Genomic DNA, 24,746 nt, shown 5'->3' on the forward strand with positions numbered 1-24,746 from the left:
TACAAAAAAAACCTGTTTTTTTCCATAAACGTATTATATTCTATTTAGTTGACAAAAATATTGTAATTACATCCTGAGTATTTGTTTAGAAACTTGTTCTGTGGCTTTTTAAGTGAGGTAATTTGAGTTAGTTCTTTTTTGTTAGCTTCACGCTGTATCCCGCATATAGCAGGGTAGGAAGAGGGAACCTAATGCTACCACACTCCGATCAATATTATCAATCTTAGTGATACCAATGCGTGTTGATCGGCTGAGTCACGCTTTGTATTGTTATCACAGCGAAGAAATGAATATAATTTATTCCCCGAGTAGAAATCGAACCGACTGCCACTGTACTTTCTGTAAGACACAGCCGCTGCGCAACGACGGCCTCAAGTAGCCAGTAGATTGCGTTAAATTCATTTTATTTTCACATTTCAGTGCGACCTGTGCCTGGCACCTAGATGGAGTAAAATTACATTACCTAAGTCCAAGGCTAGGTGTTTTATTCAATAATACAAGTAATTTTCTGAAATCAAATTTCTATACTAGTTTCACGTTTTAAATGACGATATAGCGAATATATCTAGAGAGCAGGGTAGGCAGAAGGAACTTGGGAACCTAATGTTAAGACACTCCATTCTCACTAACACACTTCCATTACTTACCTCCCATGTCTGATTTCTTAATAATAACAAATGTAATGAGCACAAACTCGATATGTTTACTAGGAGGCAGTCCAAGGTTCCATCACTCAACTTCCAAATCCATTATAGACCAGCTCGATGGTACCATCATGTTGTATTGTCATCTAAGCAACATATAATTTTCATTCTTCATGATGATACAACAATGAAAAGTGCGCATAATTCAGACAATTACTTATATTTAATTGGTTAGTTACAGCTCTACCTAATAAAAGCGTTTTAATAAAATGTATTTTTGAAGACTCACGTGAGCACACTTGTTTCATTACTAGATACGTATCATTATAGCTAGCGTATAATTTATTTATACAAATCTTTATTCGACGATTCAAAAGTGTATTTGAATAAAGAATATTTTGTTTTTTTTATGTTTTAGTATATTTTTTATTACTTTTTCCGCTTTGGAAGCTAATAAGTATAAAAAAAAATAAGTATAAAAAAAGTGTTTTTATATACCTTATTGTTTTTTTTTTTTCAATTTATGTAATGTGTCATATTTTAAAAGGTTTATAATAAAACAAAATATATGTAGGTATTTGAGAAATTATATTACTAATTTATTTACAATAGAATATGATAAAGTACTGTAGTATTAATATTAATTATTAACTTATTCTAAATAGAATTTATTTGAGATCAACGTATACCTACTAATTATCTTTATACAAACTTAAAGAATATCACAATTACTTTGGTATACTCTATTATATTTATTTATTTACAATTAAAATAATTAAATCTGATATTTCATGTGAAAATGCAAAAATTATCAGCACAGACGAAGATTGTGGGTTTGAAGTCTGATAGATGGTACACATAAAGGCAGTCTCGTCTTAGGGAACCTCGGGGCCCCTGGCTGAACTTGAATTTGGAGCCCTACACAAGGATACCATTTTATACAATACCAGTCAGTATAGCCAAAAACTTAGTGTTACCGCTACGATATGATCACTGACTTAATAGATACTTTAAAATAAATATAATAAGCAATTAATAAGAAATGTTTGTGGAGACTTCAGAATTTATTGACATTTATTATACATAATGTTAATGGCCAGTTAGTGATTAATCACTGTTTCCCAGTCTATCACTTTTTACCCTAAGTAGGAATCGAACCCACAATAATCATGTAATATCATTTCGACAACATAACGAAGTCTTAATCTAAACCGAATGTATGTATAATATTTATTAATATAACAAACATAGTAAATGCTATATCATCCTTTTACTCCTATCTTCTAATATATAATTGAAATCTATTTATAGCATGTACGTTATGAAAAGAGTTCGTTTTCATAACATTTGACCTCTAAATAATAAGCTAAAATTGAAAAAAATATACAAAAAAATTGAGATTACATTAAGAAAATGTTATTGAAATGTTTTGATCGTGTAGATAAATATAGTTTTATTTGTGGCTTCACCCGCATTATCAAAAGTAAATAAAGATTTGTATGACATATGTCACATTTTAAGTGCGCGAGGTAACTTTGACTGGAGATACATTGAAGCAATGAACATGAAACTTTATAATGTTAGTATAGACTGATGGCATCTTGGCGACATTAGGACCTGCCTGAATCCTCGTACAACGATTGTGATTAAAATATAATTCTTTTTATTCCTCAGTCCAATTTATCATTGCATTGAGTTACAAAACACGGCACTTAATTTCTTGAATAGAAATTAAAATAATAAATAAATCGTAATATAATTAAAAAAATATTAGATACATTTCTGTAAAATACTTCATATTAGCCTCCAAAGTTGCAAACTTCTATTGGATATAATTTAGCCTAAAGCACACAAAATCTGACAAATTTAAATTATATAAAAAAATACCTAATAAAGTTTCATATCCACTCATCACATGAATATTAAATCTTTTACGAAAACAAATAAAACCTAGGTCTACTTTAAAAACTAACTTATAAAGTACTGACTAACTCTAAACTTTCATTAATCATGTTCTGAGCTTTCTCATCTTCAGCATCTGGGTCGAAATCCAACAAAGTGTATTCAGTATGAATACTGCTACTGTCCTCACTGTCGTTAACGTTAAAGTACGTTACTGTCGCGTAACAGACCGGCCTGGACCTGGATGGGCTGGACCTCGTAGAATCGTAGGCTGAATCAGATCTGCCTGAGCATATAGAATTATTATAACTTTGTAAACTCTCATTGGTAAAGTCGTAGCTGTTGAAGGTGTTATAATAGGTATTGTCGTAGGATTCACTAGCTATGTGTACGGTGGGGTCGGTGGGTGCGGTGTTCCGGCAAGGGCAGAAATTTTGGACGTCTATTTCGGATGTGGCGTCCGTAGTGCCGCTGTAAGATGGTGACCGTACCAGGGCTGGTGACACTTTGTTTCTTGTGCTCTTCCGGTTTTTGTTTCGCTTGAATAGCTTGAAGGCCTGCAAAAAAGATTTTTTTGTATATTTGGTGTATATTTTTCATGTTATTACATAATAAGTAAAGAAATTGTGCAAAAAAATAGAATTAAAACAATCTGTTCCTATTCAAGAGACGTGTGTACGTACACACTGTGGCTGTGATATAAAACGCTCTGTCAAATATGTCAATATTTTTTAAGAATATAATACAAATTGTGAGATTTCTTTACTAAGTGAGTGAAAGACAACTCACAGATACGCTACTGGACTCGAAATTGGAATTTGGCTAAGGGAGTACGAGTATAGGGGAGCGCAAAGAGAAGATTTTTCGAAATTGCACAAAACAGCACAATTTTATTTAAGCAAAAATTGAAAGAACAAGTAGTTTATTTTTCTTTCATATAAATAACCTGAACCTCAAACATAAATTGGGCTACAAAATATTATTTCAGCAAATTTCCAACTAAGCTCATATAAAGGATATCAGCGCCAGATGTGGACCTTTTATTGCTCGGTAGTCGGTTGATAAAGTCTCCCTCACCCCGAATACGTGCTTCAACTATTACTAGTATAGAAGTATAGGTAGTGTAAACTGATCTACACTTTATCTAACTAGATAATTAGGTCAATAGGTTCCCAAAGTGGCGTTAAGTATTTGGAGCGGGCATCGATTGAAAGATAGCGTTAGAGTGTCTACTTTCGTGGATATATTGTGTATATGTTGTTTTTGTATTTATGTTGTTGTAACCTGCATAAAGCACGGTAAGCAGAGGAAACCTAATGTTAAAACACTCCGTTGCCTAATTCCCAAAACAGTCCAGTGCACTAGTACAGGGATGAGGTTCTAGACCCGTTTCGATTCGTGGAAATGATAGTATTTAAATTTCCAATATAAAGCGCGGCGTTGAGTTCCGCGACGAGCCTCAATGTTACACGGAAAGTAAAGAACGAAGTGTTTTAACACTTAAATCTTCCTACGCTACGCTATATGCCTACGCTACCATGAGTGGTAGATACGTAAAAATTTTATATTAAACTTAATCTATCAAAGTGTTAGGACGATAGCTGACCTTGACTTTTAGAGTTGAATAATACTTTAATAAGGTTACTTGTTGTACCATTAGTCCAATAGAAAGCTTTTCGTTACATATTTAAAGAGCAATTTTGAAATTTAGATTATTTTATTAAAGTAATATGGAACTTCTCAAAAGTTAATACTTGAGGTCACTTTCTAATCTAATATATTTATTTCAAATAAATATGATATCGAATTACGACATCAAAAGTCACAGATATACGATGGCTTAGGATCTATAAATAACTGCATTTTAGTTATATTTACATTATACATTTTCTTTTTGGCAGAAAGTCTTTCAAACACATTTTCTTTCTACATATATTAATATCATTTATATATATATATACTACTAAAGGACGTTTATATTTTTTTATTTATTTTATTTTATATTTTTTAATAACGAACAGGCAAACTGTTGTGGATATCCACGAACTAACAAGCAAATTTTCTTAATTTCGTAACGATGCCGAACGAAGTCACATCACACTAGGTTTATATTCCCTAGTGCATTTTTATATACTAGAAAAACATAAAATGGAATTCCAATTTAAAACACAATCTAATAAAGATAGAAAGTAAATATTCAAAATATAATATAAGTAGATAGTTAATCTGTTGAATAAATCATATACAAATTAGCCAGAGGTTGTTCATACAAGATAAAAGGATGAAGTTTAAACACCTGTAAGTTCACCTTCAAATACGAAATTATTAAATACTAATTATAAATTGTATATAGTTTGCATTTAACGCCCGAGGTGACTTTTTAATAGTTATTAACGTAAAAATTTAATTATTTTATAAAAGCAAATTTTACAAGATCAAGGCCACCGTGGCGCGGAGGGAGAATGTCGTACCTACTGTAGACGTGGTGGTTGTGGGTTCGATTCTCACTAGGGGCGACTTTTTTGACTTGCTCGGGCACACACAGTATAACGCTAAGTTCCGCAACACGCAATATTTCAAATCACTATAAGTTATATACAGGATCTTATGTAGCCTCTATTACTTATTCCACCTAACACTTCAATGGACCTTAATACAAACTGCCCTACAAAGTTACCTTGTCCTAATTAAGGACACGAGTGTCCCTCGAGACTGAAAAGGTGAAACGAATATGTGGAAATGGAACTTAGAAAAGAAAATTCCACTTAATCCAAGTCCTTTTATGTTATTTAATATACAAGTACAGTTTTGTTTTGTTTTTGTTTGATAAAGCCTAAATTAAGAAGTGTCGTATCATTAGGTACTCAGGTTCCCTCTGCCTATCCTGCTATGTGCAGGATACAGCGTGAAGCTAAAAAAACCTAACATTCTATTTTCAAACAAGATACGAAATCTGATAATAATCGATTTATTTGCTTCCAGGGTGTAACGACATTTGTACCATTACAGGTGTACATTTACTAAATTATTTAACATATACATATATTACATATACCTACCTATTTAAAAATATAATAATTAATATATTAAAGGACACGCTAGGGGTGGTCGGTAACCGTGACCACACTCACCTCTACTGACGCGGAAACTTGCACGTCAACGGTCTTTCTGACCTTGTGAAATTAAAAAAAAACCCAAAATGTATAAAAGCACCTACAGACTACATTTTAGGGAACAGTAGGGAACGGAGAGTCCATTCCCCGCATTTTACCAATTTTTTAAAACAAAGTTCTGTGGCGCAATTAGAAGCTGCGCTTTGTCTACCAAAACAGAGAAATAAAAATAATTTTAATACTATCATTATCCCGAGTGTGGGAATTGAATGTACAATCATCACTTATATAGTGAAACACTGCGCCACAGAGTCGTTTTTTTTATATTTGCATTTAGTAGATATTTATTGGCAAAATTATTTCATTCTCTACTATAGTATCTTAATTTTAACCATAAGATATCAGTAAAAAAATATTATATTGTCAATTCTAAAACTGAGAACAAAAAATACAACGTATCGATGATTCAGGGTTCGAATTCCAATAAATTTTTCAAGTATTTTTAGGAGGTAAATTCGCCAATCCAAAAAAAAAGAGTATAGGTATTTAAAAAATATTTTAATACCAAAAGTTCTTAAAATATTTAGTCTTTAATAAATTTTTCATGATAAGTATTACGTATGAGTTTTATGTGTTTGACTTAATTTTATTAAAGAAATTTCTGTTTATTAAAAAACACTTTCTGGAAGCCATTGAATTTCTTTTGGTTGTTTGCAAAGAATCGTTGCATGAACGTATTTTTTTCGTGTATACAATAATTTAACCATAAAATATTAAGTTACTAGGTACTAATAGAACTACAACACGCAATCTTATGAAACATTTATATACCACAACTCTTATAATGACGTCATTAAAACTAACATACCGACGTAAAATAGTTAGAAGGTGCTAGACTACGAATAATTCAAACGAAATGGGTGCGATTCTAACTAAGTAAGCGGGAATCGAATCTAAAAGAATTGCGTCAATGGCTTCCAGCAAAGTCCTAGTGGGGGTCGAAGCCGCAATGGCAACTAAAATAAATATTTTAATCAAGCATGTATATCCCTTATCTATTAAACAAGTATCGTTCGATAGCCTGTCTCTGTAATTTTCCAATTATTGAAATAGCTGTAATAATTCATTCAAAGTGAGGAGTGACTTTGGAATGCCATTAAGACGTGGGATCGTTTCAGATATTATTGTCATCAAAATTCCTGAAGGTCTATGTGTATAAAATTATGACTATACTAATATTATAAAGGCCGTCGAGGCCCCTGCGCACAAAGGTGCGACTCTAAGGGTGTGACTCTAAGGTTTGGGTTCGATCCCCACTCAGGGGAATAACCTGTTGTACATGTGGTCAAAATTACTTCGGGCACCTCACCTTTACCGTAAATAAAAATACAGCTTTTATTTTAATAACATCATAATAATATACTGTCTACTTTGAAGGTTATTCTTGTAATATTACTAAATGAAATTTAACTTTTATAATTGATTTTCATAAAGATAACGAGTACCTTGTAAGACATTCATCCTTTGGCAATTAAAATATTTTTATTTTATCTGTATCGAGGCGGTTGTGGCACAGCATCTGACTGTCAACGCAACGGTTGTGGGTTCAAACCCCTCTCGGGAGATCAATTATTTTGTAGGTTGGGTAACGAGACAAAGTGCGGCATTGAGTGTGGGGCGGTGCGTGTAGAACAGTGTCCTAACACTAGGATCCCTGTGCCTATCTCGATGTATGCAGGATACGTGCGTGAAGTTAAAAAAAATCAAAATGATCCATTACTAACAATATACTTTACGTAGTTATATATTTCAAACGTCTATATATTGCGAAAAGCAGAGTGACTGAGCTCTCTCTGCCAAATCTGCAATTACATATAACTTAAAACGCAAGTAAAGATAATAGAAATTAAATTAGTGTTTACTTCATAAACAACAGTTCGTAGAAGTTGCCTACCTACTTCAAAATTGATAGAAATTATTATCAGTTTCTAGAGCGATTGTCCGATCAGAGTTGAGCTCAACCCGCTCTCGTTACTGTGATTTATTCGATGTATTCATTTACAGTCTATAAACCAATGGAGCTATGTCATTAAGAAGATAAAAACATTCCACCCAAACAGACATTATGTGTTGAATGGCGGAACCCAGCACCACGCCTTATCTATCTAGGAGCAAGGAAATAAATATAATTATTACCCCAAGCCGAAGTCGAAGTCACAAAAGTGAGAGGCTGTGCCGCTGCGCCACCACGGCCTACCCTTTCAGTAGGTTGTGTGAAGAAGCTGCCTATAAGCTATGCATTTTAAGTGTCTCATAAACACTTCTTGGACATTACGAATAGATAGCAGATACTATAATATAATATAGTAAACAAATATATTAGTTATCATGTTTACAATAATTAAGTAACTTTTGGAATATTGTCCACCCGCACGGTATACCAAGGGAGCTATACTCCACCAGGGAACGCAGTGGGGACCTATTATTAAGTCCACGCACCACATAATTTTCGGGAATCCACAAAAAAAACAATTATAAGTGTGTACCTAACGCAGCAAGCTACTTGTAATACTTATATTTAAAGTGATCCGTAATCATTTCTTTGTTGTGATAATGATTTCCAACAATAGTTTCGTCGTCGATTGTTTGTCGGCGACGCTCGGGGTGACTCTTATCATGTAAATGTATGGAACATTCTGACAGGAACATCTTATTTATCATGTACGTATAATACATAAACGCTTGAGAAATTATGTACTTGAGAGCTAAATTGATTTTGAATAGGCTATAGGATATATTTTAAAGTGTCAGTTGAATTTTGAAAAGCGTGGCTATAATTATGTGGGTGGAGTTGCACGGTGAACATAGTTTTAATTCTTGTGTAAGGCCCGATCGTACGCGCATAAGGGTAGCCTATAAGTTCTACAACCTCCACCATCTTCTAGTGGAAGTTTCATAATGCATATATGTTCTATTTGGATGAAACATTAAAAATAGATACTGATATTCATAGACGCATAGGGAAGCTATTCAACATATTATAGAAAAAAGATAACCGTATGATTGGTTTTTAAATAGAATAATATGATTCAATGAATAGCGTGTAAATAATCATATAAAATTAATCACTCCACCGCGGCGCACTTGAGATACATCTGCCTCAACGATGGTCGTAGATTGAAATACGCTTGCCTGGTATTTTTTTCAGTTTCACTTTATTTGCATCTAACAAGATAAGAAGAGGTACAACTGTAAGCATATAATATTATATTGTAAACGCAGGGTATGTGCGTATTTTCGAAACAAAGTATACCTATTACTTATTTAAAAAAACGTATAACGTATTTGAACACGCTCCTCTTGGAAACCGTCTAAGCGCTCTGATCACTAAGCCATACGTTCTCACTAAGCTACGTCGAAATTATTATAGGTATGCTTGTTATAATTTATGTTGTTAGCATCTCGGTAGAGAGATTTTTACAAATAAATATATTGTACACGCATGTAAAAATATTGTTACTACTACTAGTTTCAAGTGCGTTGTCTATCAGTCACAATTAACGCAAGAATTTTACTAATTATATATATGATATATATCTTTAATGATGTAGAGTATAAGTAATAGCAGTTTCTTAATAATAATATAATTTATTACGTATTATAACACTATCAATGACATGCAGTGCCTGTATGTCTGTATCACACTCATATCGTAAACACTACAAAATGTATATAAACTATTTATATGAGGACTGTAGAGACAATGATTTACATCAAAACAATTAAAGTCATGTCAGTACTATAACTACCGATAAGACAAAGGAATATGTAACGAAGAAATGATAAAAATACATTTTTACTTAATCCAATTTAGGAATAGTATCGACTGCCCCCGTCGTCTAATATCTAGTCTATCAGATAATCAGACACGCCTACCGCTGCGTCACCATGTTCCTACGTCAAAGCTAATATATTTAGAGTTTAGTTAATCAAAGTTAAACATTTGTTTATTATTATATTTATTGGATAAACAATGGAAATGAAATATTTAGGATGTGGCAAAGCGCGGCGTTGTGTTTCGCCATTCAACACGTTATGCCTGCCATGTGCGGATTACAGCATGAAACTATGAAAAAAATGAGGTTTATATTTATATAGATGATCACTTAGACGGTCACTTAGGTATATCGTACCCTGGTTGTAGGTGTAACTCTATGAGTATATTAACGTTACATAAATATTGGCATTCTAATAACACATTATACATGATGTCGTCATGGCGTCACAAGTGTGCGGCAGGTAACGCGACGGTTGGGGGTTCGATCCCCGCTCGGTGAATGATTACGTTTAAATTATTTCCGTTTGCGCACTTGGAGATTATATTTTTTTAATTTCCTTGTCCTGGTAACAAGACAAAGGTGATGTTGTATTCTACCGCTCAACAGGCAATGTTTCGAAAATGGTACGGTTAGTAAGGAACTTATTTACACTAGGTTCCTTCTTTGCGGGATACAACGTAGAAAAATATTATTCCGAGCGATATTTAAATATACAAACTATAAATATTAAAAGAAAGAAAACTACAGTAAACTAGTCGTCGTCCGTAACTTTATTCTCGTAACTTTTAAACATGAAATGGAAATTCTCGTTTGTTTTATCAGTCCGTCTGTTCAGTCGCGTAGGAATTTTGAGAAATCCTATCTTAGTGCTCCCCCACACCCCATAGCCTACTCGCAAGTCAAATTTTCCAAAGCCAGCACGTTACGTCTGTACGTTGACTATCAGTCATTCAATAACAGAAGAATTTTATATATTAATACACTTATATAATAATTATTTAGAAATTATTGCTAATGATACTTATTAAATAACACTATTGCAGTAGTGTTTGCTAACGACAATACAAGTTACGTGTGAATTGGACAATTATGAATTACGCTTTTTAGTGATTATGCCAATGTTTATATAAATATATTTATAAATATCTATACCTATAATAAGCAGTCTGTATCTGTTTATCTTATTGTCTGTCTGTGTGAAACAGCTGAAGCGATTTAAATGCAGTTTTCACTATTGTATTTTCGCAAATTTCCATTAACATTTAGTACATTGCGTCATTTAACTTTTTTGTTAATTTTTTTCAAAAAGTCAATATCAATATAATTCGTTTTCGACATTGCTATATAATAATTGGTTTATTGAATTGGCCACTAAAGTTTCACGAAATCTGCGTCGTCTCTTAAGATATGTTATTAAGACTTAATGTGTACTACACCAAGTGCGACTCAAATGTTAGTATTTAACATAATCATTGTGATAAGATAAGAATTCAAAGTACAATAAAACTCTATTAAAGTACTACAGTTATATTCAAAATATATTTACTCTTCAAGCTACAAGCTAAGTGGTTCTGTTTTTTTTTAGCTCACGCTGTATCCCGGCTATGGCAGGGTAAGCAGAGGATACCTGGAAACCTAGTGTTAAGATACTGCATTGCCTATTACAACACTTCTGTTCCCCACTTTCTGCCGAATTCTCGTGGCATTGCGTGTTGCCAAGGCCGCATAGTTATCAAAACGATGAAATTACAATATTTTTTTATCTAGTTTTTTATTTATACTATTTCTTTTAAATGGGCATTTTAACTAAATCATAGAGACGCAAATTTAAACCTATGATAATTTCACAATATTGATTAAGAAACTAGTTACTAGGTCCCCTCTTCCATCTTACTAGATAAAAATGCGCGAAAATAAAAATATATGTATTTTCCAATCCATATAAATATTTATTTAATGACATAAACTAGTATTAAATAACTACGAAAAAATATTTTAAAAAATATGACTTTCACATAGTTTTTGTAATATCTATTAAATAATTTCGCGACGATTAGTTAACGACGTCGACGTTAGATTTATACCAATATTTAGTTAGCACTGTCGGTCTGTCTCTGGTGTTGGTGCTGCGATAACACCAGAACAAACATTCAAAAATACGATTATAATATGTCAGTTTGGCATTCCTTATCTTGTAAAAGCTAAATTTTAAAATTATATATGTACAATATTATCATTATGTTTCCTTAAAATTATGCAAATGAACAACAAAAGCGCGGTCTGATAATATAATTAACGTAGGTTTAGTTTCGTTTTAACGCAATGAAGGATAAAGAATAAACAGTACTTTTTTTTCTTTAAAATATATCCGAGAATTGAATCTACAACTACCACATAATTATGTATACACATAGTCACTGCACATGGAATAATATGTTTTATGAGGGTTTTCTAATACAGCAGCTACAACTAGCTATTTTAAATCTATAATTTAGTACAGGCGAACCTAGTGCTAAAACACTCCGTTTGTAATGTATTTAAATATGATTCTCCTAAGTTCGGATGGAACTCACAATCGCTGCGCGTCGTCTCACTATCACTGAGCTATGACGATATTTTATTTATAACATTTATTTTCACGTTAACTTAAAGAGCTCCATATTACTTAATTAGATAGATTCCTATTAGAATCTTGAAATTTGTAAATTTATATATTTTTTATAGAATGAATTAAAAAATTGTAGCGCTAAAAACTTAAATCACAAAATATAACCTCGATATTATTGTCAATTTCTAATAAGATTATAAAAAAATACCTACCCATAAATTAAAAATTATTTAAAAAAAATTACACATTCTTATTTACGAAACTATTACACATTTCAAACCCATAACACTTTGCACTTCAATTTTAAGTAAAAATAACATAAATTATCCATTAAAAACTGAAAATTTATTGAACTTCTACATACCTGTAGCCACTTTCTCCTTGTTTCCGTCAAGAAGTCAGCTAGCACCATGTTTACGATGTAAAACTGTATAAATAAAAGTAACAGTCGACGCGTGTGCTACGTTTGATAGTTGGATAGGGAATAAAGCGAGGGCGTCCACCCCTCCCGCGCTACCGTACAGCTAGTATTACAGAATACAGATAACCACTAGTAACAGCGCCTAACAGTAAACATATGGGCGTGGGTTCGATTCGCATTCGGGGGGAATGGATATGTTTAAATAATTTTGTGCTTCTACGATCTGGTAAAGCAAAGTGTGGCATTGAGGTCCCTCACTCTATATGCATTGTTAAGAATTCGGATGATAGAGAAAAAGGAGTGTCTCACGCACTAGGTTACCTTTTCTCATCCTACTATATGGAAGATACAGCGCGAAATTTAAGAAAATGTATTTCTTCGTTAAAAAAACCGTGGCGTTAAATTACGCCAATGTACCTAATTTTTTGTGCGATTATAACGGCAATGTTTTTTGGTTAAATTCCAACAGGGGAATGAAATATTTAATATGTTAAATTTTTCTTTCTTCTCTGGTAGCGAGGGAAAGCGCGGCGTTGATTTCCATCACTCAATGCCTCAAGAATTCGGCGGTAAGTGGAGAACAGAACTTCCTAAAGAACGAAGAATATTAACATTAGGTTCCCTCTGCTTACCCTGGTATGTGCGGGTTACAACGTGGAGCAAAAAAATTCCTTTCTAAAAGTGTAACTAGGCCTGTATAGACAAAGCGTGGAATTTCGTCACCCACCACGCCATATGTCTATATAGAAAGCAAATGGTGAAAGAAGTGATAGCTTAGTTTACATTACTTCATTGTATTACTACATCGTTTTACTACAACGATAAGTATGACACAGAAAAAATAATTTCTAAGTTCCTTGAAATAATATGGGTTGTTGGAATTTTCTGTACATTTTTTTGATATCTAACGTCAGGAGGTACTTAGAGCTGACAACTGTCTGTCACAAAAGCTTTGTAGATAATAATATAAAAATATTTTTAACAATATAGACGTCTGTTTTTATATAATTGTGTTATGTTTCGATTCGATTTTTTTACTGTACTTTGTGGTTATGGGTTCAAATTCTAAGTTCAAATTCAGGGAAAACTTGACGCTTTTTTTTCTTAGTAAGGTAGGCAGAGGGAGTGTTAATATACTTCATTCTCCACTTACCACGATATTTTTGCAACATTGCGTGACTCTATCTTTTATACTAGTCAGAGCGCAGCGCTAGGTAGCGCTATTCAAAACCGTGCTCTGTCTAAAGCTAGCTTTTTTTTGTTAAAAGAACAAAAAATAAAAAAAAAAATTATCTCGTTCTCCTGAGTGGGAATCGAACCAACAATCATCTAAATTAATGATTATTTATTATATATAAAGTTATAAATTGTGATTCTAACAAAAAACAGTATATAATGTTACTTAACATGACTATGTGAATCAAACAAACTATACTAAATGACAAATTAGATATAAATACCAAATATGTTATATATGTGTGATAGTGAAATTATTTTACTATATTATGTAGGTATATTTTTAGATTCACTTCGTAACTCGCACATAGCAGGATAAGGAAAAGGAAAATGGAAACCTAGTATTAAGACGCTTTGTTCACCATTAAAGCACTTCCACCCCTCACTTACCGCTAAATTCATGAAGCATTGCGAGTTGAGAGGCGGAACTTAACGCCGCGCTTTGCCTGGCCAGATCTAGGAAATGAAAATATTAAATATTTTCTTCACCCAAGTAGGAATCGAAAACACAATCGCACGCATTTGCGCTGCACCTAGACGAGCTCAATATAGGAAATGAAATCACAATTACATACTGAAAAAAGAAATATTTACACAAGATTATAATAAAAATAGTGTTTGCACCAAAAATGGTGTTGAGATCGCAAATTACATTTAACCTTGATCTGATCTATATAGATAACGTTTGAAACTCATTCCGACGCTCGAGGTTCTTTACAGCGTTAGGAAGTAAGTGGAAAAATGTATATACATTTAAAAAACACTTCCGTTTTTGTCATCAGAAAATTTAAAAAGTGTTTTTTTTACGCACTTAATTCTATAAACATATGAAAATAAAAAATCATAATTTGATCACCTTAAATTTTGCCCAAGTACCTATCAAGTTAATTTAGCAAGATTGTAAGGAAAACTACAAGTGTTAATGATCCATACATGTTATGTACCTAAAACAACCTAACTAGGTCAATCTTATGAATACTAAAAGGGATCGTATCTAACATGTAATATAGGGTTCAACCCTTATGTATCTCTAAAGTTAGGTTTACAGTGTATTAATATTTAATCGATAGCTCTTTACATATATTTGCTGATTACTTTGTCTATTACAGGCAGGTATGGCAGGGTCATCAGAGATTTGCAACGATGCCTGTTGAGTAGCAGAATTCACCTTGCTGGTGGGAAAAAAATCCCAGACTGTTAATCGAACCCACAATCATCACGTTTACACTCAAACATTCTCTCTGAGTGATTTGTCTGTATCAGGCAGACCATGGTGTTATGAGTGTAATAAAAATATGTACTTGCGAACAATAAAAATTATAGATAAAAATCACATTAAAAAATCGTGGTCAGTGGGAAGTGATATAGTAGGTATATGATAATCTACAGCTTTAACACGCACTGTATCGTAAATTGGGTGGTGCGTGGGGAACGGAGTGTCTTAACACAGAGTTAAGCTACCGTAAAGCTAGAAAAAATATTTACAAATCTCCCTACATGTAAAGAGAAATAACTGTTACGACACCTCGCGTTCCTTGCCTATTTCCAAAACTCTTACTTAACTCCTAAGAAATATTCACGTTTCGTAAAAATGTATTGAAGACGTATAACAGCACGTAGAGAGCCACGTGCCGCCGCTTGCTTTATTAATGCTTTATTCATGCTTTATTAATTAAATTGTCAATCAGTCAAAGATCATCATGGCGCAGTGGAATATTGTAATACAAAGGTTGTGGGTTCCATCTCACCGTGGGGGTAGTGATTATAGTATTTAAAGTTATATAAAATTCCTTCTGTAGTAATGTAATTTGCGGAAAGTGAAGAATAAATTGTGTTAACCTTACGTTATTTCAGGCTATCCTCAAAAATTCGAATGACTTATAAATATTTCCTAAATGATAATCAAAGCTGTACTACCCTCTGTGACAAAACTATAAAGTGACTAGTTACCTAACGCAATCTTCCACCCCACTGATCAATCAGTGTAGTAGTTGCGTGGATACACATCGATATTGCAGCAAACAACCCGCGCCCGTGTTGGCCGTGTTGACTTGCAGCGACTGGGGACAGCCGGGACAGGGGAGCGCCCGGAGGAGTATCAGTAACTAATGATATAATGTTAATAGAAGGAACGCCGTACTACTGTGTGAAGCGGCGACACCAATGTTCACTCCATTCTTTATTTTCTTTTCAGCTTCACGATTCACTTCAGTCTACCATAGAGAATCTATTTCCCGAATTGTTGGTAATAATCGAACCCAAAACCATTGTGTTGACATTTAGACGCTGTACTACTTTGCCACGACAGCCTCGAAGTATAAATATTCTTTATTTAAATAAATATTAATAACAATATAATATAATTTTTATTTTTATGTTATTTATTTTTCAGCTTCAAACTGCATCCCGCACGTAGCGGGGTAGGCAGAGAGAGCCTAGTATTAAGTAGTGTTGCTCCGCACCTTTTGCATTTGTCCGTCGAAATCTGAGACCATTGAGTGTTTAATAGCGGAACCCAACGCTGCGCTTTGCCTCGTTACCAAAGCGAGGAAATAAAAGTATGAAACATCTCATTTTCATCGAGTGGGAATTGAACCTTGCCGCGTTTACATTCACCCTTTTGTGCCCCTGCGACCTGCACTACGACGGCCTCGAGAACTTTATGGTTATTGATTTATTTATTCAAGATTTTGCGTGTTGAGTGGCGGAACTCAGCGCCACGCTTTATTTCTTTTTACCAGAGCGAGAAAATTAATTAAACCTACAACCGTCGCGTTCACAGTCCGACGTTGCACTACGCTCTCATTGTTCTAATTGCACAATATTATTGATCTTATCTAATATCTAAATCTAAGTGGAGAATGGAGTCACTCATCACTATCTTAAATACATAAAGATACATAAATCTCAATTACGAATCTTAATCATGGAAAAAACTGTAATTTAAAATTATAAAAGATTAAAAATACCACCCTGTCAGAATAATTTCCAACATCCGATGTCACTAAGCTCTACACCACTGTGCATAATGGGGTAGTTTTATATCCCAATGCGAGTGAGGGGTGGTAGGGGGTGGTAGGGGGTGTCAGGGGGCGGCCACGTGCCTGTCGTGCGACCGGCTCGCGCACGCTTTCCCACGCAAAACTTAGCTTTTCAAATATTTCAAATGGATTTTGCTTATGTGATTGCATTTATGTTGGGCATTATATTTGCGGTTATTTTTATGTTGAAGTGTTTGTGTTGATTATTTTTTTGTGTATTGATAAAAAAGTGGTTAAAGGCTTAAAAGTGTAAACATCATAAGTGTTTAGCAAATATTTAATGATTATACTAAAACAAGTAGCGAAAGAGCGATTGTTGAACTGAGAAAAGAGAAGCGTGCCTTATGCTCTCATTCATATGGCAAAGTTTATACCTGTAAACGTGGTGGTTGTGGGTTCGATTCTTATTTGGGGAAACGAATAATTTACGTTTTCTCGCTCTTGTAATAAGGTAAACGTGGCGTTTAATTAATGTCTCTAAAACTGCGCGCAAAGTGGGGAACGAAGTGTCATAACACTAAGTTCGCTTTGCATACCCTACTATAATTACCATCGTAAAATAAAAAAAATAGATACTAAAACAATAGTGTCCCGTTTCTAGGAGCGAAGAAATGAAAATTCATTCCCCCAACAACCAGACAGTGTGCCGCTAAATAATAACCAATTTCCATTTAATATCTTATGACGAAGGAGATGAAGAAGCTTATCATCCTATATCTTATAAAACAAAGTCGCTTTTCGTGTCTGTCTGAACTTTCTAACTCTTCTTCTTCTAAACCACCCAACGGATTTTGATGCGGTTTTCACCATTAGGTCGAGTATTTTTCAGGGAAGGTTTATATATAGTTTATTATTTGTACATTCTTATGTAAATTAACATAAATACTATAAATGTGTATAAAGTCCTACCCGTTGAGACACTTTCGCGCATGCGCTGCTCTAATGGTAAGTACTACATGAAAAAAATGTACTAGAGTATTGTTCCTCTTAATAAGATCTACAAAAAAGTCCGCGAGAGCATATTCGTATCTTTTAAGAATAACGTGTAGTGATCATTTTTCTGTCTAAAAATAATAATTTCAATATATTTTTTATTGTGAGGGATATTTTTCCATAATGGTATTAATCCTTATCCTTTAAAATACTTTATTAAATTTCTACGTTAAACGAAGATAAAATTAGCTTTTTACAATATTTCGAAATTGCGAATAGTTTTACAGAAAAACGCATTTAATTGTTGACACATCCCGCCGTTGACTCATCAGTTGTATGTTACTCAAGTTTCACTTATCCCTTACTCTCAGCATATAAATAAGTACATTAGTTACGTTGGCCATTTAATGTAGACCAAAACTGTCTTTTACTGTTTTTCATTTTAATAAGTACTTTAGAAGTTGTTACAATATCAAAAAATCCTTGCTGCGAAACGGCTCGCCACTCGCCATGCGTTCGACGCGCCCGCCTGCCTTACACGCATCGGTGGTTCAGTAGTAGAATGCTCGCCTGCCACGCGGGCGGCCCGGGTTCGATTCCCGGCCGATACATTCTATTTAATTTTCCTCACAGGCAGCCACGTCGTGCTTGCTTTTCATGAGGGACAGAACACCCTCTTCAGCATTAACCACAAGCTCGAAAAAAAAAACCCGCCTGCCTTTATAGCAACGAAGATTTAAATGCGTTTGCACGTATTGGATAATTGGAGTTGAATGTATTATTTCAGCGCGATATACATACCTACTTGGTTTCATATTTTTTGTAGTAGTCATTAGTAGGTAGGTTTTTGTTTATAATTTCTTCCGTTTAAAAATAGTAATTTAACTATCTAAAATAGTCATTTAAATATATTTTAATAAGTACTTGAAAAGATTAGTAGCACAGATTTAAAATTTCGGTACCTATTAAAAAATCCTTGCTGTGTAAAACAATTGGAAAATCCTTATTGAAACTACGAAAATGCGGGTTGCATTAGGGTTTAATTAATTTTCACATTATCTTAAGTGCTTTGCAAACATACATTATATGAATAATCCAGTAGTAAAAGCGGGCGAAGCCGCAAGGGGGTCGCTAGTCTCATATAATTATGAAAGAGAAACCTCTTATCCTCAGGATTAGTAAAGTAGATGACTTGAATAACTTACAAAGCTCTCGTAGTACTTGATTATGAACTTTCCTGGTTTTTATATTAAGGAGCTGAAGAATTTGTGTAAGATAAAAAAAACATTTTGAAAGATTAACAAACACTACAGAAGATTAATTTAGAAAGTGCAATTATTTGACTAGTTATTATATAACATACATACATACATACACTTATATGTATACATGTTAGGGAGAGACGCGTGGACGACACGTGCTGACGACGTCCGTGTATTAAATTTTTATTTATTGTTTCCCGATGCTTTCAAGCTCGTTGCGTTGCTTTGAAAGCTCTCAGATATGCAATTTAAGCTTCGTTCTCAATAAGTATATTTATTATTACTTTTTATCTGTTCTAAATATGTAGATTTATAATGAAGAATCATCGCAGTGCAGTGAGTATAGTATCTGACTGTAAACGCGTTAGCTTAAAATAAAGAGAAAACCAAAATCAATTTTAAAGCCAGAGACTCGGTACATCCGATATTTTAAGTTTATTATCATGAAACCTATACACAAAGACAATACGTACCTCTACAAAACTTTAACTTAGTCCAACTTTCCTAACTTTAGCTTCTACGACAACGACTTTGACGTCATCGGTTCTTACCGCGTCACGCTTATCTCTCTTTAACTATAAGTAGATAGAGAGAGCCTAGTGTAAAGACACTTCATTTTTCACTTTCGGCTTAATTTTCGATACATTGCATATTGAGATACAAAAAAAGTTAATACCTTGAATGGTAATCGAATTCAACACCTTCGTGTACGTACGCCGTCCAATCCGATGTACACGACACTCCGGCATTAAATTGAAATATGACATTCTTGCACTAAACAATAACAATTAAAAAATAGTCATTCTAACAGCTTAAATTAACATAACAAATAATTTAACAAATTTTATTAAATGTTATAAGAAGAAATAAAATGAGACGCGCTTATAATGACTATAAATAAGGTCCCACCGAGATTTGAACTCGGATCGCTGGATTCAGAGTCCAGAGTGCTAACCATTACACCATGGGGCCTACGACACGATGTAAGCAAATTTACTATTAATTCCGTCTCTTAGTAGTATCACTAAACAGTTTTTTATCCTGTTTTGTAAACTTACTAGCTTTTTACCATTCGACCTCGTGGTCAAACTGAAATAGCTGAAAGTTATGTATGACACATGACACGTTCTAAGTGCCCAAAGTCTACAGGCGTTTCCATGTACCCTATTGTACCTGTAGTAGGTACACGATAAATTATTATAGTTTTGTAATAAATTAAAATAATTTTTAGTATGTAAGTAAAAAAAGTAACTACTGAGATGAGCATGTTCAATCAAACAAACACTTTAGTTTTATATAGATCGATCGATCTTATTCAAGGGTTGTGAATTCAAATCTCGCTTGAAGTGACACTTTTGTTATAATAGAAACTTCACCCATTAAATAGACCAAACGTGACTTGACGTACTTAGACACTGCCCACACGTATTAACAAACTCAACCTTAAAATTTCTAAGTGAAATATAATTTTTTAGCTTCCCGCCGCCTCGTATAGCAGAGTGGGTAGATAGGACCTAGTGTTATGACACTCATTTCCCACTAAATAAAAAAAAACCCGATTATAAATGAGAAATAAACTAGTAACTTCTGATCTTATTCAATATGCCAGATGGTCATATAGCATAAATTTTGATGAAATAACTCCCTATCATCGCAAATACAATAATATATAAATTAAATTTAAAAATTGATCGAGCGTTTCTATATGAAGAGGACATCGTTTACTATCGATCATATTGTATGACACACCCAGGAAGTGTTCTCCCAAGTGTCGATAAATCTAATAAGATTACAAATTTAGTTTATTCTGTATTATAAATGAAGTTTGAGGTCCTTTAAAGTGTGTAGTACCAATTATTTAATATTCAACTTAAAACTTTATTGGCATAATTCAAACGTCTGTAAGAGAATTTCACTAAATTGTGTCTTTAAATGGTCAAAAAGTGTAAATATATATTAATTAAAATTAATAATCCACATAATGCAGAACATAGTGATAGAAGATTTTAGATTTGTGGTGTTTAGTTACGCAACTCAACATGAATTCAGGCGGTGCGTGGGGAACGGCGTGTCTTGATACTAGGTTCCCTCTGCATCTGTGCGGGACACAGTGTGAAGCTGGAAAAATAACTAGAATAGCAAACTTAGTTCAAAACCTGTAAATTGATGGTATGGTATCGTCGTTTGATTATGGCGTTCCGAGCGTGCCAGTTGAGCACACATTACTGCGCTATAAATTGATTCTAAATTAAAAATATGAATTGGCAACTTTAAGACTTCATCGAAAAGTGGGGAATGGAAGTGTCTTAATGGAGAACGAAGCGTCTGAACGTAAAGTTCCCAGGTTCCCTCTGCTTACCCTAAAAATTTGCTGTATCCCGAATGGCACAATTCTAATGCTGCGTCTTGTCTTGTTACCGGTGCGAGAAAATAACATCCATCGGTCATTCCCCCGATCAGAAATAGAACCCACATCCATCCCATTTACAATGAGACGCTGTGCCGCTGCGCCACGATGATTCAATTAGCTTACTTATATTATTACAATATGATAGATGCTTACTTACGAGTATAACAATAATCATAAAACTGTACTCGTAAACTATTTCGTTTGTAACAAATCGTAAATTTCAAAGCAATTATTACAACTTTTGAAACGAACATATAATCACATTAACTTTAATATTAATTGTAACGCAATTGAATAATTCGATGAGGCGTGATTGGACGGGGGTTGCGCGTGCGGCTAAGGGTTGTAAATGTGAGGTTTTAAATTAACCCATTGTTAGAAAGAGCTCCTTTCTAAAGTAGGTTGGTGCAGGTTCTTTTTGAAAGGGTCTTTACAAACATCTTCATGTTTTTCTCACATAGCAGTGTAGGCAAAGGGAACCTGTTGTTAAGACTCTATTCCTCACTTTATGACGAATTTTCGCAAATATTGCGTGTTGAATGACGGAACTCAACACGGCGCACACAACAAGACAATGTGTTGTTATCAGACCTCATTATCTACTTTTACGTCTCTTACAAAAATACGATGAGATGAAAGATAATTAAAACAAACTTATCCATCTGAATAAAAAACATATCCTTTTTCCATATGAATATACCTTGAATTACCCGAACAAATAAAGTATCTAATCCAATTAGCTGAAACAGAATTAAAAGCTTCATAATTGAATTAGAAGGATATCTTCGGATACTGGTCGGTGGCCAGTGGTCAGTTCTATAAAAATAACAATATAGATACTTGTAGTAGCAGATACAAATGCATTTGACATAAGGGTAAAGTAAACGCTACCCCCCGTGAAGATAATTGTTATGCAATAAAACGGTATGGTCACTTGGTCAGTCCGGTGATGTAGTGTGTAGATTGATAAAATTTGATACTTATGTAATAAAAGCTGGTTGTGTAACCTGTCTGGTTGGTTGTATAATCTGTTTTGTTTAGGAAATGTATTTTAGATGAAATTATATTGATGTATTTGTTAGTTGTTTTAGTTTTGTGCCTCTCAATACAGGCTAAAAGAAGCTATAAAATTGATTGAATTAATGAGTGACTAACAGACAACGCACAGACGAAACTACAGGACTGCAGACCGTCAATGAGTAGCTGAACTCATTCACCCTGATTTAAAGTAATTAAACTTAAAGGATCAGAAGTTGATCAGCCTTCACTTAGATGAGATGAGTCAAGTATCAAGTCATTTCTTTCCACGCATCTTTTATTTGCATCAACACAAAATTTGTGTAACATCAATATGAGCTCAGCAATAATATAGATATAATATTCAAAATGTTTGTGGACATAACTCACATGACCAATAGGGTGGACTGACACTACATAATATGAATTAATCATGAAAGTAGTATGGGTCAATAAGTCAATATAAAATTATATTTTTGTTCACCAAGTAGGCTGAGAGATCTAGCGATAGGTCACTTCGTTCTCCTCCTTCTCAGGCTCCACTACTATCTTAAGTAAAAGATTTAAGTTTAGGTAACTACACCGTTAAATTATATAGTAAGCATAACATTTACCGTACATGAAGTTTGAACGTTCCCATCATTGATTTTATTTATAGGAATCAAAATCATTAAAAAATATTTTTAATTGCAAACTTAAATATTACTTAACTGAACATATATATTGAACATATATAGTATTAAGTTTAGTATTAAACATAATAAAGGACCCTCCAGTTTCTAAAACGTAGTTGCAAAAGGAACAGAAGAAAAAAGAAGAATGCAAGACATGCTTAGAACTTAACACGTTAATTATTTCCCCCAATTTATAATAATTATTTCCCTTCAATTATTGCGAATGGAGAGTATAAAATATATAGAGTAAATATAAAATAATCAAAAATGTAAAAAAAACCCACACACACTACACAATACAAAAATAATATAAACGTAAATAATGTAATCAAAAGCTTCCATTAATTACGAAAGCTCACAATAAAACGCGCATGCAAATCCACCGCGCGGCGTCGACACTTGACAGGCGACAGGCGACAGGCGTGTAGTTTGTGATGTTACAATTGTATTAAATGTTATAATTTTAATGGTTAAATGGCAGAGACTGTGAAATTTTACGCCGATAGCATTCATTAAAATTTTCAAAAACAAAACTCTAAAAAAAGCTATTTCGTATTAGCAAAGCGCTTGTTGCTCTTAAACTTCTAATTCGATTTTCATAAAACGTAGCTAAGAACCACCATAATAAACAAAACTTTCATTAAAAAACCCACACTCAAATCGGCGCGTCACGGTTTTAAAATGAATGAAATATTTAAATGTCTTTAAATTGTTTTTCTTTTAATATTTTCAACATTTCATATTTGATTTATACAAAATACTTTTTTAATATTTATTTCAACTAAACACTATAGACACTTGCGTACCGTTAATTAATTTCATTAACCTACAAAAACAACGCACACTGCCATATTAAAAGCTCACTTTAACATTATAGTATTACTTATTACAGTACATGCTGTTACAGCATTTTCAAATGTGACAAATTTAAATATATTTTTTATCATTTCTCCTTGCAGGCCATTGTATGAGAAACCCTGTTATAAAATGTAACGCAATGAAGACTGTAACGAATGCTTCGTATAAGCTTTTAATTGCTTTCATTATGACTATTTGAATCGTAGAAATTATTTCAAATGTTACATTTTTATTGTGTTTTAATAAAATATAAGTAATTTATTAAGTGTATAAATTATATGAGACGTTTTAATTTATCATAGTAAAATCATTTATCATTTCTTTTATATAAATTATTTAAAACAATTATGATGTGATATGATTTTATATCAGAAAACAAAATGTTATACTTGACCATTAATTAGTTTGAAAAATAATTCGTCATTTAATATACGAATATTTTGACGCAGTAAAAATTTATTTGTAATTTTAAATAATATTATTAGTTAAAGACAAAAACAAAAGAAAATAATTATATGAATAAAATTAAGTTAGATAAATTATTAATATTTTAAAATCAGCTTCACGCTGTATCCCGCATATATTTCCTTTCCTCGACTGGGGATCGAAACCACAACCAATCGATTTTGCAGCACACTTATTAATTAATATTTTAAGATATATTTAAATTACATTCTATATTTTTTAAGCATTATTTACGTTTTTACTTTGAATATTTAGGTGACATCTAATATAAATTAAAACAGCTCGTTTTTCGCTAACGTAATTTCGCTGTACTATGTTATCAA

At 33.2% G+C, this 24,746-nt stretch overlaps 1 protein-coding gene and 1 non-coding gene across 2 annotated transcripts; both read right to left on the minus strand.

Moving 5' to 3' along the window:
- Positions 1–1,211: 1,211 nt before the first annotated feature.
- LOC146536046 (uncharacterized) lies at positions 1,212–12,629 on the minus strand. Its single transcript, XM_085191802.1, has 2 exons — positions 12,471–12,629; positions 1,212–3,103 (listed from the first exon to the last, which is right to left on the minus strand). The coding sequence occupies exons 1-2, from the start codon at positions 12,516–12,518 to the stop codon at positions 2,618–2,620; spliced, it is 534 nt and encodes a 177-aa protein (XP_085047928.1). The 5' UTR covers positions 12,519–12,629; the 3' UTR covers positions 1,212–2,617.
- Positions 12,630–19,899: 7,270 nt separating this feature from the next.
- On the minus strand, positions 19,900–19,971 carry TRNAQ-CUG (transfer RNA glutamine (anticodon CUG)). The gene has a single exon. It is a non-coding gene; the product is annotated as a tRNA-Gln (tRNA).
- Between the last annotated feature and the right edge of the window lie 4,775 nt (positions 19,972–24,746).

This window comes from Heliconius melpomene, chromosome 10, assembly GCF_056956725.1.
Source record: "Heliconius melpomene rosina isolate 202511_hmr_F chromosome 10, ASM5695672v1, whole genome shotgun sequence".
NCBI classification, from domain to species: domain Eukaryota; kingdom Metazoa; phylum Arthropoda; class Insecta; order Lepidoptera; family Nymphalidae; genus Heliconius; species Heliconius melpomene.